We start from the raw sequence: 15,340 nt of genomic DNA, 5'->3' as shown, positions 1-15,340 counted from the left end.
GCCATGTCTTTATCTCAAACCCAAGTTATTTCAAACACATTTGATATCACATTTTGATGAACTTGATGGATATAAATATTTGCACCAGATTTATTTTTACTGCTACTCTGTGAAGGAAACATGTGAGAGACAGTGGCACATCAAACAATTCATTTAATGTCATAACATTTCATACAAAAAGTTAAAATATCAAGCTTGAAATATGCACTCCCTCAATATAAAGCAACGTTTTGTGCCACAACTTTCTCCTTTAAAATGTCTGCATTACAGAAATGTCATTTCACCAAACTCTTACACTGAGCTAAAAGCAGATATATACACATGCATATTGTTAGACAAATACCGATGGGACTTAAGTCCTTCAAGTAGTGTTAAACAGAAGATTCCTGAATAAAATCTGCCTATTTGTTTATTTTTGTTTTTTTAAGAACTGTTCATGTCAGCATCATATAAAGTTAGTTTAAAACCTACGGACAGTGAAGATAAATAAAACAAATTAAACACAGCAGGTAAAATAATTCACAGTGCATGGCTGAAAATATCCATGTGCTGTCGAATTCATGCAGTCGTTCTTATAAAAGACAGCATAAAACAACCTCGGCATGGCAAACTCTGGCCACATAGAACATGTCCATTACTAAATGTCACTGTCAGGGTGAATTTCTAAAGAAATGTCTGAACTTACAGAGCATTTTTTTCCAGATATGTAGCGCACTGTGGTGAGCTGAAAGGAAGCAGGTGGTTCTCATGAGCTCCAGCTGTAGGAAAAGGCCCTCATGTGGAGCTGCCTTAGAGCAGACTTGCCCAGTGTAGCCGGCTCCACCAGCTGCTGTATTGTGCTCTGCTGCAGACCGCACCTGACCAGGTCCTGCTGTATGTTGCTCTGGGGAACAAAGAAGTGAAGTGATGATGGATAATATAAATACAGAGGGTGTAAATCTTTGACTTTACAACGATTCAGAAACATGACTGGTGAAACTAAGAGAAAACTATTTACAGAATATTATAATGTGTATTATAATACACAAAAACAATACAAGAAGTGCTTTTTCTCCAACATTTAACATTTTAGTTAAGAAGCCAGTGCATCAATTCTAATACTGCAAAATTGATGCAATTGAAATAGCACGTTCAGACGGCTGAATCAAGAATTTTTACATCCCTGATGGCTCCCACTCTAATACAATGTCCTTCTCCAATGCCTGGTTCACAGTGATATAATGACAGAATTACACTTCTCTACAGTGTTATGATACTTCACTGCGTCACTGTAGTCTGTTTTTTCCATGTATGATTAAATGAATAAAACTGAAGAAACAGTACTTGCAATAATGCAAACCGTCTTTAGACTAATCTATCCTTTACAGTACTGTTTACAACATACCTGCTGATCAGATTCGGACAGCTTGGTGACAGGTACATTTAGAACTACGCTGGGCTCGTGTGTGTACAGGGACACAGAGAAGCCTCCTTTCTGGGCCGGTTTCAGGAGCTGAGTGAGTGCATGTAGCGCATGGGGCATGATAGGGCCAGTCACCTCCAGACTGCACACATCTTGATAGCCTGTCCTCACCTGGGTCTTCACATTCACACTTCGTGCCTGCAGCAAACATCAGCGCACTCATTACACACAAGCAGTTATGTAGACCACACAGGAGAATCTACTTAAAAAAATTCTACAGCAACCAGCCATTTTGCACTTAACTTTATTTCCTTTATTCCTACACGTCATGTTACTTCGTTTACAAAATGGCCAGAAATGTAAACCAGTTAAAAGAGCCTGTTTACATCAACCAGCACTTAATTTTTATCATCTGGCTGCATTTTATGTCTACAGATTTTAACAACTGCACTTTTCACACATCCAGCACACTTGCTTGTACTCTTCAGCAGTAGAATGGAGGGAGAAGTAGATGGGAGAGGAGCACTGTGCTGTTTAGAGAGCTGTGTTATCGTAACATTCCTACATTTCTCTTCTTTCAGCTATAGTGATGGCCACAAACTGCACATTTTCTTGTAGAACTTCCCATCACCGTAACAAAAGAAATCACTTGTTGCAGAGATGCAACTGTGAATCATGATGCCGCTGTGGCGGGGACAAAGTACAATGAAACAACAGAAGGAAACATGGTTTGATCTACAGAGTACTATTATTCTGCTTTACAGGAATATTCATGATTTGCAGGTGTACTACTGTCAGACATAGAACAAGTTGCTGTGGTACCACACAGAGCCGCTGCTCACCTTCAGCATCTGCAGTGTAGCTCCTCTGAACGCAGTGGGAGCAAGCAGGGTTGGGGGTAGCCCCGCCTGAGAGCCAGCACCAGCCACCAGACTCTTACAGTTGATAAGGAAGTTGATCAAGGTGAAGGTGTTGGAGCCTTCCACCAGTACCACTGATTCTGGCCTGTGATCCAGCCGTACCTCGTTGTGCTCTTTACGCCTGGTAGAAATGCACTTATGTTACAATAACAAACATATACTGGACTGCTATAATGTTGAAGGAAGGAGATGGAGGTCTAAGTGCATAAACAAAGGATTAGATAGAACAACCAACAAACTTTGGATCAGGCATGTCATAGTTGGTATGTCTACTTGAGGTATTTAAAGAGAACTTCAACAGCAGACACACCAATAAGTTAAAAAAAAGGGAAATAATTATTTAAAGATCAGCATATTCCCTAGAATTATTCTGTTTCATGAATTCACACTGACAAAACCATGAAGCCCCATTTTAAGCTTATTTCAAAAGTAGAGAAGCACTCTTAACATACAGCTTGATAGAGATGGCATCAGGCTTCTTAATCTTGTCCTGTATTCCCATGTCTTGCAGCCAAGACAAACCACCATCATCATCCTCATCATCATATTCATCATCTTCCTTATCACAAAGTTGTGAAGTCCTGGAGTGTAAGGAGGAGAGAAAAGTGTAGTACAGTTGTACAGTTATGCCAAAATCTCACAAGTTAAAATATTGTGCTACTGTGCATGCAGCTAACACAGTACTGTACATGTAGCACCACATACAATAGCCAAGTACTCACACAGCACCGCTTGGGTCTGTCAGTTGAGAGTTGTCATTGAGTTGAAGGGAGCAGCTCTCCTTGCTCTTCCTCTTCTCTTCCAGTAGAGGGAGCGAGAACTCTATCCCTACAGCAAACACAACATCCGAAGAAAGTGAAGGATACTCTGAAAAACTAACTTTGAAGTCTGTAACACAGATAAACATGACGCAGTGATATGGTGGAAAATACACTATGCAGTACACAACAGGTGCATAAGAATTCTACCATGAAGCAGCCAAATTAGCTGATTGTTAGCCATCAATACTCCATAGTGCCCAATGATGACACAAAAAGCTCAAGCTGAAATAAATAAACATTACTCACTATTGACATTAAATATGTGTTTTAACACCAAATCAAGTTAGAACTTCTGCTGCTTTTGTAAGGTGATGTGTGTGTGGTTTCTGCCTTTTATAATTTAGATCTTAACACAGTGCATGAAAATGTATCTACTTCACATTCTGTGAAAAAGAACTGTGGAAAATAATAGTGATGAGACAATTATGTAATAATGATGACAGGCCTATTTGCCAAGTGCTCATCTTTGCATACATATGCCAGCATGAGTCCAACACTCAAGGCCTGGCATATGCAATTGTATTTAGTGGGCTGTTCTTACCATCAGCCTTCATGGCCTCCCGTAGACCCCTGGTGGTGGGAGAAAGTAGTGCAGTAATGCCTTTCGCTCCACTTAGCCCTGCTGCTCTGAATAGCACCGTGAACTGGTATGAACAAACATAGAAGTACGGACAGAGTCTGGCTTTTAGCAGGCTGTACAGAGAGGTGAGGCTCACTGACCTGTGAAATTGGGAGAAAAAAAATTCTATTTATATACACATACACATAATATGTATTACACTTTACACACAAACATAAAGAGAAAAATCTGTGATACACTGATAGTAGTAAGTCTTACATGTACAGCAACATGCTCACAGTTATCTTCCTCACTCACCACTCGCTCATCAGGCTCTGCTGAAGTGCAGCATCCTGTGCCCATGGTGTGTTCTTGCCTGCAAACTTGCGCTCGGCTCCAATCCTGGGGAACAGGGACAGCCAGGGCAGAGAAGGATACTGCCAGTACTGCAGACACTGCTGAAAACCACAGCGCAGCTCTGTACAGCTTCGAGGGTCCTGGAAAAGAAGAGAAATATAGGGAAAACTGACGTCAGCAACATCGTCCTCCAATGAGCAATACCATCAGCAACCGTCTTCTAAGTCAGGGTGTATAAAACAAAACCCACCACTGCATTTAATTACTACTGAATATATTCCAGTTTAAATCGAGCCTTTGCTCCAAAGATTGATGTGTGTTGTCATGATTTCTCTTCTTCAGGTTATCTAACATGAAAAGCAATCTTTTAACAGTCTTAAACTATCCAACAAATAAATGTATATAAAAGATTAAATAAAGTAACTAGAGTTCGGGAGAGATTTTGCTTTTGATTTCTTCAAATGATGAAGTGTTGTGTTGTACGTAAACCTGCAAACAACCTTTTACAGAAAGAAGAGTCCATATTTTTCCACTCAGCACTGATGGCTTCAAACAGTCGCAAAACACTGCCAGGTTAGTTTGCATTTAAAATGCAAGTCCAGACAAGGGGTTTAAATCTAGATGCTGATCAGGCCAAAATCATCATCAGAAAGGAAAAAGAGCTTTTTTGTTATTTTTATAGGAGTGTATATGGTGTAAAGCTGTACAGTGTTTTGTACAATTATCACCACACGACAGCAAACGAAGCAAAACGAACACAATTCAATGGCAGACTATAAAATTACCTGGATATTTTGCGGCAGACTAGCATACTCTGCCCTACAGTGCAAACTCAGCCCCTGCGCTTCTTCTTGAGCCTTCAGATGCTCAGCCCAGGAGAAAGAATGAGGAGAGGTGAAGAGCAGTCGGGTCTTCAGACTCCAGTCTGCTGGATATTCTCTGCATACTTCTGTAGGAGGTGCACCACAAATCTGAGGAGCCTCTGGACTCTAGTTAGAAAAAGAAGCCGTCTATTAAGATTTTGTAGCCTGACACAATTGAATAAGGACAGAACACAAACAAAACGTTCCTTTACCTTCAAAATAGGGGTGACCTCTCCTGTAGCAAATAAATCCTCTTCGAATAAAGAGTCTTCTTCAGAAAAAGACGCTTTCTATAGTTTCGAGTAGAACAGAAAGTCAATTTCACTCCACTACGTATGATGAAAAAACGACGCCTTTAATAAGTAAACACAGTGCAATATTATGCTGCCGTAGCAGTTTTTCTTGAGATCTTGTGAACTGGGTAAATAATATTCACCTCTATTAACGTTAGAACGTCACAGACCAGCACCGGTGAACATGCAAACAACAGCCAGCGCCAAATACGCTAACGGTTAGTTAGCGAGCTATGTTGACAGCTAGCTTGGCTATGTAGTTAGCTTAGCTATGGTAGCTACCTAACGAAGATGAGCTTTAACTGAAGCCAAACACGTCTGGAGTCACAATGTAGTTTTAAGTAAAGTTAAATTTACCTTATTTTGGTCGTCGCTCTGTTTCCCGTTAAGGTTGTGGGGAAGACGTTCGCCGAACGAAGCGCGAAGGTTGGCGTTTAGTTCTGCCGAACTTCCTCCGTCGCACAGTAACGGTACAGCTAACGCCGTCCTACACTCGGAAGCATCGTCTGCGGACGACGCGGCTCTCTTCTTTGGGCTGTTATATGTATTTTCTATGTTAGCGAAAGGATTTCTACGCTTCACTCCACCTGACCGTCCCTGGCCCTTCAGCAGCGGACCCGGTGAAAAAGGCCGAACCCCCGCTAACGCTGCGTTAGCGTTAGAGGATCCAGAAGCGGGGCTCGAGGTTCCCGCACAAACCCCCTCACTCCGGACCCTTTTCCTTCTCATGCGAAGAACATCCGACGGCTTCTTAAAGCTCGGGGAGTAGCAGCCTTGTTCCGACATCGTTAAAACCCGTAAACAGTATTTACAGCTATCAAAATATATGGGTTAAATGAGTCAAATGGCGGTTCAGACACACCGACAGCCTCTTGTTTTGTTTCGTCCGTGTTCCAATTTCGCGCGCGACGCCGGTACGTCAGTCGACTGTGGAGGGACAGACGTGCAAACATACGTCATCTGCAAGTTACGGTCAACACTTTTTGGAACCACCATTTGTTTCGACGCAGAGACATTTTGACAACGGTTTAAAAAAAGATTTGTGAAAGAGCCACTGTGCGACCATAAAAGCACAGTGCATATTACAGAACGTATTACCATTAACATTTGGCTAAGCAGTATAACTGCAGAGACTTAAATACAGTTGAACTACAAATCCCAAGAGCCTTTGCCGGTTACGCTTCCTGAGATGTGTGATAGTGACATCATTAGCGCGACAACCTTTGTAGTCCGTTTAGGAAAAAGACTAGTAAAAACTTTGTTTCTGTCATTTACTATAATTTAATTATTAATGACATCTAATCACATTAATATACCGTCAGCTATAACGGAATACACGGCTGGTTATGTAGCACAACCTGAGATGTGTAGCACTGACAACTGTCTACGTTTGAATGCAAACAGCAGGGGGCGCCCTGATATAATAATTCAAAAACCTGTCGCCTCAATATGAATTGAATGAAACTGAGAATGCGGACAACAGTAGGTGAGAAATTGAAAACGTTAGTTTGTATTTTTAATTTTATTTTATTATAGCTTAACAACAACAATCACACATATAGAGAGAGCATCATATTACAGGCCAACACCATAAGGCATAATAAATTGGGATTTTGCTAAAATGAAAGAAATCAAATAAATAGCTTTTAAATCTATTTTTGTCAGGTGCCTAAAACTTTTGCAGTATTTACATCCTTCATTTTGTTGACAAGTAAGTATTTTGAGGGTAAATTTCAGAATTTTTTCCCAGTTAAGGCCACGTACAAAGTTATTCTAACAGATAAGAAACTACATTATTCTAGAATAACGTCCATATTCAAGAGGCTAAAGTCTCTAAGGCCGGATTCCTGTCACAAAAAAAAGAGAAAAAAAAGTAACATCTGATGGGAATGCATCAAATAACTACAGCAAACTCTGTTGGAGCGACCGCTACACTACATGTGGGGGTGGGCAATATGACAATATTTATTGCTATTGTGATAAATTATGTTGCATTATGTTGCAATGCAGTTGCAACATAATGCACTGGCCAGCTGCATGTTTCATGACAAAGAGAGCATAGTTAGTCCTGTTTTACTGAATTTTGTGCGGCACCATATGTAAAACCTTGAATAAAAATCATTGTTTACTAAGTTTTTGACAACAATGGCACTATTATTTCTCTATTGTCTGTTATCAAGCACCAGAAGAAAAACTAAATATTGTGATTCATATTGTGTAGCATGAAAATGTATTGAAGTATTGTGATGTTTTTGCCACACCACCCACCTTTAACTATACATCCCTAAAAACATATGAGTATGTCATTATGAAATCATTATAATTAAATAACTGCTAGACAAATACTTTGGGAAAACCTGTTCTCAAAATATGAGGAGTTCTTTTTATAAAATTTACATCTATTATTCCACATATAATATATATGCAAATATTTCAACAGAATGTTCTCAATGTTATAGTTACTTAGGAAATAAAAGGCCTCCCAATTTGGGGGGGGGGGATCCAGATTGAGATTGGGTTTTTAAAAAAAAAACTGTCTTCTCTTGTTTATTTTAAAACATTACTGAAAGTAGAAAAATCAAAGAAATGAAAGCCACCCTTTTCACAGGAGCTCATTAAGATTAAGTGATACTTTTTTGATCCCACAACCGGGTGAAATTCCACCTCCGCATTTAACCCATCTGTGAAGTGAAACACCACATACACACTAGTGAACACACACACTAGGGGGCAGTGAGCACACTTGCACGGAGCGGTGGGCAGCCCTATCCACGGCACCCGGGGAGCAGTTGGGGGTTAGGTGTCTTGCTCAAGGACACCTCAGTCATGGACTGTCAGCCCTGGGGAGCGAACCAGCAACCTTCTGGTCACAGGGCCAGCTCCCTAACCTCGAGCCCACGACTGCCCCATTAACACAGATTTCTTAATATAATGATGCCTATTTGTACAAATACAAGAGCAGAATATTAGTCTAATAGTATTTTTAAATTTGCTTATTTACATCAAGGGACAAAACCTTTAAATAAGCCAACTCTCTGTTTTAGTCAAAAGAATCCTTCCTCACAGCCACTGCAGCAATATACTGGGGCTTTTATAGGATTCAAATTTTCCAAACATCTAATATCTGTATCTTTAGTAATAAGAAATCCCAGGAACATACTTGAGTCTTTCACCAGTACACTGCAAACAGATCTCACGTGTTGTTTTTTAAGCAAACAATTCAAGTAAATGCAGCTGGAATGCATTAAATCATTTCTGGATTAAATCAGTAGCCACAGAGACCTGACAGGCATCCTTTATAAACAGTGTGGCATCTATAAGCTTTACAAAGGCAGTTAACAACCGAGTGCCAAGTAAGAAAGGTATGGTAAGATAGGACAATCGTGTCTTAGTGAAGTAATTTTCATTCATCCATCTTCTAAGCCACTTATCCTTATGGAACACAGCGGGAGCTGGAGCCTATCCCAGCGATCATTGGGCAGAAGGCAGGAAAAACCCTGGACAGGTCGCCAGTCCATCACATGGGTAAACACAGACATATACATTCACATACACGCACACTCACACCTAGGGGCAATTTAGAGTCTCCAGTTGGCCTGACGGCATGTCTTTGGACTGTGGGAGGAAACTGGAGCACCCAGAAGAAACCCACACAGGCACAGGGAGAACATGCAAACTCCATACACCCCAGCCCTGTGAAGTGACAGGGCTACTTACTGCACCACCATACGGCCCACAAAAATATTCACCAAGGCGTAATCCCTTTAATGCATGAAAAATAAGAACTACATTATTTTAAAGGTAAATTGGGTGCAAATTTTTAATGAAAAAACAGAATTACACCGCCACCACCTTTTTAGGCTTTGGAATAAATTAATTTTAGCTTTTCTCTGAATTTGTTTTTGTGAGGAAGCTATAAAAATTGACAAATGGACTGCATTCTGGGATATTTATGTGAATAACTAGCTATAATTTTTTGAGTCATCAGGAGCTTTTCCATCAGTGTTTCATCTAAATGTATTGGTTTTAGTTTGGGATCTTTCCAAGAGAAAGAAAAGAGCTTATACGTTTTGCTTGCCTTCCTCCAACCATCTTCTCCTTGATCTTACAGAAGCTCCTTCAGCTTCAGCTTCTTCTTAAGCAGTCATATCTAAAAGATCCCAACTACTGCCAAAACTGTGTTCTGTATCAGAGCTTTAACTGAGCTATTTAATATGGCAGGTCCAGCTGCTTTCCCTGAGCCATTGGGCAAAAAACACATCATTGCCCCATTGTGCTTTCCAACAAACAGCGTCATTTAAGGCTGAATGTGATACTTAAAAGAAACAAAAGATTTTTGTTGTTGTTTTGTTTAACCTGCTGTCTTCAATCCCAGCCACTAAGAAAGACAACATATAAAGACCATGTAAAAGGAAAATACAATAAAATATTCAAGGAAGGATGCAGCTTGCTGCAGCAGCAGTTACCTTTGAACTGGAAGCTTAAGATGTTCTGAACAGGCATTAGCAATTCAGTGAAATTAGATATTAAAATTTGTAATAAACCCCCTCCCAAAACAAACAAACAAAACAAAAAACTATATAAGAAAGGCTGCATGCTATTGTACCAATGGACATGTCAGTAAACAGTGACCAGAGACAGTGACACCACTCAGCACCTTATTATTACTCTACTGTATTAAAGACCCAGGCTGCTTGAAACAACAGAGAGAAAACTGTCAAGTCTTTAAAACAGGCAAATTTTGGTCATCTGTCTTCACCTCAATGAATCTTATCAGCCTAGCCACATCATCTTTCACTTCATACCTTTCAGCAGGAAAAGAATGAGTTTGTGTAGACTTTTTTAGCTGACACCAAATTAAATTCACTAAATGATGCTGAATGTTTTGTTCCATTAGATTTATAAGTGAAGGGTGTAAAATAATGTAGCATTGACTCAGACAATGTGGCACTTCAACAGACAGCACGAAATACCCAGCCTAGCGCTAACACAACATGTAACAAGTGGAGAGGGTAACGCAGGGGGACATGCCATGATCCGAGGAGGGTAGACATTTTTGACCACTAGTGGCAATGCCTGCTCTCCTCAGACACAATTACTCTGATAAACACAACTACAACAACAACAGCAGCAGCAGTACCATTTCATCCAGAAATATGGCGCACTCCCACAGTATGTATGGACACACCCCCTAAGCTCCTTGCCACCTAAACTTGAGCTTCATGTATAGTGATGCTTTTCTGCAATGCTTCCTATGTGCTATAGCTGCGCACTGTACTCTGTGCTACACTGTACTGGAGAGACTCCAGGGTACGGTAGCTTTTAACTTGTTTTAGTCTCTCTATGCTTCTTTCTTTGGACTAAACAGATACGATGGTAGAGTTCTAACTTGCATTTGTGGATGCAGTGACTAACCGCGTTTACAGACAGTGGTTTTTCTGAAGAGTTTCTGAGCCCATGTAGTGATTTCCACTACATAATTGTTTTTTAATGCAGTGCTGTCTGAGGGCCCAAAGATCACAGCCAGCCAATATTGGTTTTTGGCCTTGTCTTTTGCTTACATAGAGTCTTTTAATGATAGTGATCTTTTAATTATTCTTAAATTGCTGCACTTTAACCTGTGCATTCCTTCACAAAGTGGTGAACCCTTCCCCATCTTTACTTCTGAAAGATGTAATGTTAGCTAGTTACATTAATATTTTCAGTATGAACATAATAGCTTTATTGGGGACACCAAGTATTCTGAGGATTCACCTGCATTGGCATCTGTCAGCCACATTAACTACTGAGCTCTTTTGGTAGTTTTGATAACGGCTATACTTTTTTCACAGTTTCAACTTCTGTGAGGGCCAAATCTATGGATTTCTCAGTTGTACTGAGTTGCAGTTGAGCACTGACTTCAGGGTGTCTGCCTTTTTGTTGATTCTTGCAGAGAACATTACAGCAGTGTAGTTTTACAGCACACTATGTGACATTCAGTAGATATCTTTTCTCTTCTAGCTTTGCTCACAAAAGTCCATGCTAGTTTAGTGACAGAACACAGTGAGTTGGCTAAGGTTTAGTGCTTGTTTCTGCAGACAGCTAACAAGTTTGACAGACCTTTGACTCAAAGTAAGAAGTTGAAGAATACTACACTGTACAAATTAACAAGAAGTCTCTAAACATTCATACATAAAATACTAGAAAGCCAGTGATAAAAGCTGAAACAACATGCAGGTTCTCATGTTAGGTAACCAAATGAGCTGCATCAGACGGTAGACTTTTCTGACAAGCCAACACTCTGGATGTTGACACTTGCGCCACTTACAGAAACCACTCTCTTTAGCTTATAATGACAATAAGATATTACTGGCCTTCTCAGAGATACGTTAGAATAGGCTGAGAATTACTTTTCTTTTTTAGGTGGCTTGTAAATTGGCTTACTTATTTTCTTTGCAAAAACACTGCCAATAAAGCACAGTGTCTTTAAATGACACTCTCACAGAATTGGGCCGCCGAGTGCTGAAGCACATAGTATAAATCGGCTATTATCTATTGCATCACTCACTATACAGTTCCAAATTGCCTCTGGAAGCAACATCAGCACAGGAACTGTGTATTGTGAGCTTCATAATGTGGGTTTCCATGGCTGAGTAGCTGCACACAAGCCTAAGATGCAGTTTGATGGACACCCTGGGGTTTGCAGATGCCAGAAGAACACTACCTTTTGGAATATTTTGTGCCAAACATAAGGTTTGGTGGAGGAGGGATAATGGTCTGGGGCTAGAGTTAAGCTGTTTTTTAAGGGTTTGGGTCCCTTAGTTCCAGTAAAGGGTAATGTTAATACTATAGCAAGGGTTTGAGGAAGGCCTTTTCCTGTTCCAGCATGACTGTGCTCCTGTGCACAAAGCAAAGTCCGTCAAGAAAATATTTGACGAGTTTGGTGTAGTGAGAACCGTAGTGGCCTGCACAGAGCCCTGACCTTAACTGCACTGAACATGTTTACGATACACTGAAACAACAATTGTGAGGCAGGCCTTCTCGACCAACATGTATATGTGTGTATATGTGTGTATATATATATATATATATATACACACATACACACACACACGTAAAAGGCTGGACCCCCTTTTGCCATGAGAATTGCCTTAATTCTTTGTGGCATATTTTCAACAAGGTGTTGGAAACATTCCTCAGAGATTTTGGTCCATATTGACATGATAGCGTCACGCAGTTGCTGCAGATTTGTCGGCTGCACATCTATGATGCGAATCTCCTGTTCCACCACATCCCAAAGGTGCTCTATTGGATTGAGATCTGGTGACTGTGGAGGCCACTGGAGTACAGTGAACTCATTGTCATGTTCAAGAAACCAGTTTGAGATGATATGAGCTTTGTGACATGGTGCATTATCCTGCTAGAAGTAGCCATCAGAAGATGGGTACACTGTGGTCATAAAGGGATGGACATGGTCAGCAACAATACTCAGGTAGGATGCGGCATTTAAACTATGCTCAATTGGTACTAAGGGGCCCAAAGTGTGCCAAGAAAATATCCCCCACACCATCACACCACAACCACCAGCCTGAACCGCTGATACAACACAGGATGGATCCATGCTTTCATGTTGTTTATGCCAAATTCTGACCATCTGACTCTCACAGCTGAAATCGAGACTCGTCAAACCAGACAATATTTTTCCCGCCTTCTATTGTCCAATTTCAGTGAGCCTGTGCGAATTGTAATCTCAGTTTCCTGTTCTTAGCTGACAGGAGTGGCACCCGGTGTGGTCTTCTGCTGCTGTAGCCCATCTTCTTCAAGGTTCGACGTGTTGTGCATTCAGAGATGGTATTCTGCATTCCTTGGTTGTAACAAGTGGTTATTTGAGTTACTGTTGCCTTTCTATCATCTGGAACCAGTCTGCCCATTCTCCTCTGACCTCTCGCATCAACAAGGCATTTTCATCCACACACCTGACCGCTCACTGGATATTTTCTCTTTTTCAGACCGTTCTCTGTGAACCCTAGAGATGGTTGTGTATAAAAATCCCAGCAGATCAGCAGTTTCTGAAATACTCAGACCAGCCCGTCTGGCACCAACAACCACGCCACACTCAGAGTCACATAGATCACCTTTCTTCCCCGTTCTGATGCTCGGTTTATCTTGACCTTCTTTATCTTTATCTTAAAGTGGCTGGTGAGTGTATATATATTTGTAACTTTAGGCTACCCCCTACTCCCACCCCTTTTTCCTCCAGATTGTAAACTGTTACTGTTGAATTATTTCCCCATATAAACAAAAAATTATCACAGAAATACGAAGAATCTACTATTATTTCATCCCATCTGATAGTCCTAGTAAGTACCATTTGAGTGCATATGGTGCTTCTGAAGAATTTGGTAAATTCTTGTACCTTGCTAACTTTAAAAGAGGTGCATCCTGTCATGAAGTCTCTGTGTGTGTCCAGTTTGTCTTCTTTTCTGAAAGTGGCAAGTGCCCTCTTCTAGTTTTTAACAATAGAAGTTGTTTTACTTAGCACTGCCGGAGGTCTTAATGAACTCCCTACATATCACATAGAATGCTGTGTGCTCCACCTGCTTCTCTACTGCTCCTCTGCTGTGTTCTCCACCTGCTTCTCTACTGCTCCTCTGCTGTGTGCTCCACCTGCTTCTCTACTGCTCCTCTGCTGTGTGCTCCACCTGCTTCTCTACTGCTCCACTGCTGTGTGCTCCACCTGCTTCTCTACTGCTCCACTGCTGTGTTCTCCACCTGCTTCTCTACTGCTCCTCTGCTGTGTGCTCCACCGCTGTGTGCTCCACCTGCTTCTCTACTGCTCCTCTGCTGTGTTCTCCACCTGCTTCTCTACTGCTCCTCTGCTGTGTTCTCCACCTGCTTCTCTACTGCTCCTCTGCTGTGTGCTCCACCTGCTTCTCTACTGCTCCTCTGCTGTGTGCTCCACCTGCTTCTCTACTGCTCCACTGCTGTGTGCTCCACCTGCTTCTCTACTGCTCCACTGCTGTGTTCTCCACCTGCTTCTCTACTGCTCCTCTGCTGTGTTCTCCACCTGCTTCTCTACTGCTCCTCTGCTGTGTGCTCCACCGCTGTGTGCTCCACCTGCTTCTCTACTGCTCCTCTGCTGTGTTCTCCACCTGCTTCTCTACTGCTCCTCTGCTGTGTTCTCCACCTGCTTCTCTACTGCTCCTCTGCTGTGTGCTCCACCTGCTTCTCTACTGCTCCTCTGCTGTGTGCTCCACCTGCTTCTCTACTGCTCCACTGCTGTGTGCTCCACCTGCTTCTCTACTGCTCCACTGCTGTGTTCTCCACCTGCTTCTCTACTGCTCCACTGCTGTGTTCTCCACCTGCTTCTCTACTGCTCCTCTGCTGTGTTCTCCACCTGCTTCTCTACTGCTCCTCTGCTGTGTTCTCCACCTGCTTCTCTACTGCTCCACTGCTGTGTTCTCCACCTGCTTCTCTACTGCTCCACTGCTGTGTGCTCCACCTGCTTCTCTACTGCTCCTCTGCTGTGTGCTCCACCTGCTTCTCTACTGCTCCACTGCTGTGTTCTCCACCTGCTTCTCTACTGCTCCACTGCTGTGTGCTCCTCCTTCTTCTCTTTTGCTCCTCTGCTTTGTACCCCTCCCACTTCTCTACTGCTCCACTGCTGTGTGCTCCACCTGCTTCTCTACTGCTCCTCTGCTGTGTGCTCCTCCTTCTTCTCTTTTGCTCATCTGCTTTGTATGCCTCATGCTTCTCTAATGCTCCTCTGTGTGCTCCTCCTGCTTCTCTATAACTCCTCTGCTGTGTGCTCCTCCTACTCTGCTGCTCTTCCACTGTAATCTTCCTCCTGCTTCTCTCCAACTCTTCTTCTCCACCTTCTTTTTTCCTGCTGTGTGCTCCTCTTTCTTCTCTTTTACTCATCTGCTGTATTCTTCCTCCTTCCTCCTCTTGACTTTCTTCTATCTCTCTTAGATAAAAGCTTGTTGTTGGGAGTCCCATTTTCTCTGTATCTCCAGTTTTCGAAACTCCTGTTTGTGTTTGATGAGGGAGAGAAGTTATAGGGAGATTTTTGAGCCAATCAGCCTGTCATCATCTACAAATACTGTGTACTGTATATCCAGCATGTGAATGAAGTGTGGATACAGT

General features: G+C 41.8%; 2 protein-coding genes across 2 annotated transcripts; one reads left to right on the top strand and one right to left on the bottom strand.

The window, feature by feature from the left end:
• Nucleotides 1-76: 76 nt before the first annotated feature.
• LOC108429792 (DNA replication fork stabilization factor DONSON) lies at nucleotides 77-6,390 on the bottom strand. Its single transcript, XM_017701805.2, has 10 exons — nucleotides 5,573-6,390; nucleotides 5,135-5,212; nucleotides 4,845-5,048; nucleotides 4,021-4,199; nucleotides 3,685-3,863; nucleotides 3,045-3,150; nucleotides 2,775-2,903; nucleotides 2,245-2,443; nucleotides 1,385-1,600; nucleotides 77-883 (listed from the first exon to the last, which is right to left on the bottom strand). The coding sequence occupies exons 1-10, from the start codon at nucleotides 5,999-6,001 to the stop codon at nucleotides 746-748; spliced, it is 1,857 nt and encodes a 618-aa protein (XP_017557294.1). The 5' UTR covers nucleotides 6,002-6,390; the 3' UTR covers nucleotides 77-745.
• Nucleotides 6,391-13,775: 7,385 nt separating this feature from the next.
• On the top strand, nucleotides 13,776-14,987 carry LOC119264658 (keratin-associated protein 16-1). Its single transcript, XM_037543273.1, has one exon. It carries the CDS (start codon nucleotides 13,776-13,778, stop codon nucleotides 14,985-14,987), a length of 1,212 nt encoding a protein of 403 aa, XP_037399170.1.
• Nucleotides 14,988-15,340: the final 353 nt, after the last annotated feature.

Source organism: Pygocentrus nattereri, chromosome 12, assembly GCF_015220715.1.
Source record: "Pygocentrus nattereri isolate fPygNat1 chromosome 12, fPygNat1.pri, whole genome shotgun sequence".
Classification (NCBI taxonomy): domain Eukaryota; kingdom Metazoa; phylum Chordata; class Actinopteri; order Characiformes; family Serrasalmidae; genus Pygocentrus; species Pygocentrus nattereri.
This window is presented reverse-complemented; position numbering and strand designations above follow the sequence as displayed.

What these genes read in the sequence shown, in the direction of transcription:
- LOC108429792 (XM_017701805.2), bottom strand. Translation starts at nt 6,001, where the DNA reads ATGTCGGAACAAGGCTGCTACTCCCCGAGCTTTAAGAAGCCGTCGGAT. An exon ending in CAGAGCCTGATGAGCGAGTG is followed by an intron (nt 3,864 to 4,020) that starts GTGAGTGAGGAA and finishes CCAATTTCACAG; the next exon opens with GTCAGTGAGCCTCACCTCTC. An exon ending in GGAGGCCATGAAGGCTGATG is followed by an intron (nt 3,151 to 3,684) that starts GTAAGAACAGCC and finishes TGTTTGCTGTAG; the next exon opens with GGATAGAGTTCTCGCTCCCT.
- LOC119264658 (XM_037543273.1), top strand. Translation starts at nt 13,776, where the DNA reads ATGCTGTGTGCTCCACCTGCTTCTCTACTGCTCCTCTGCTGTGTTCTC.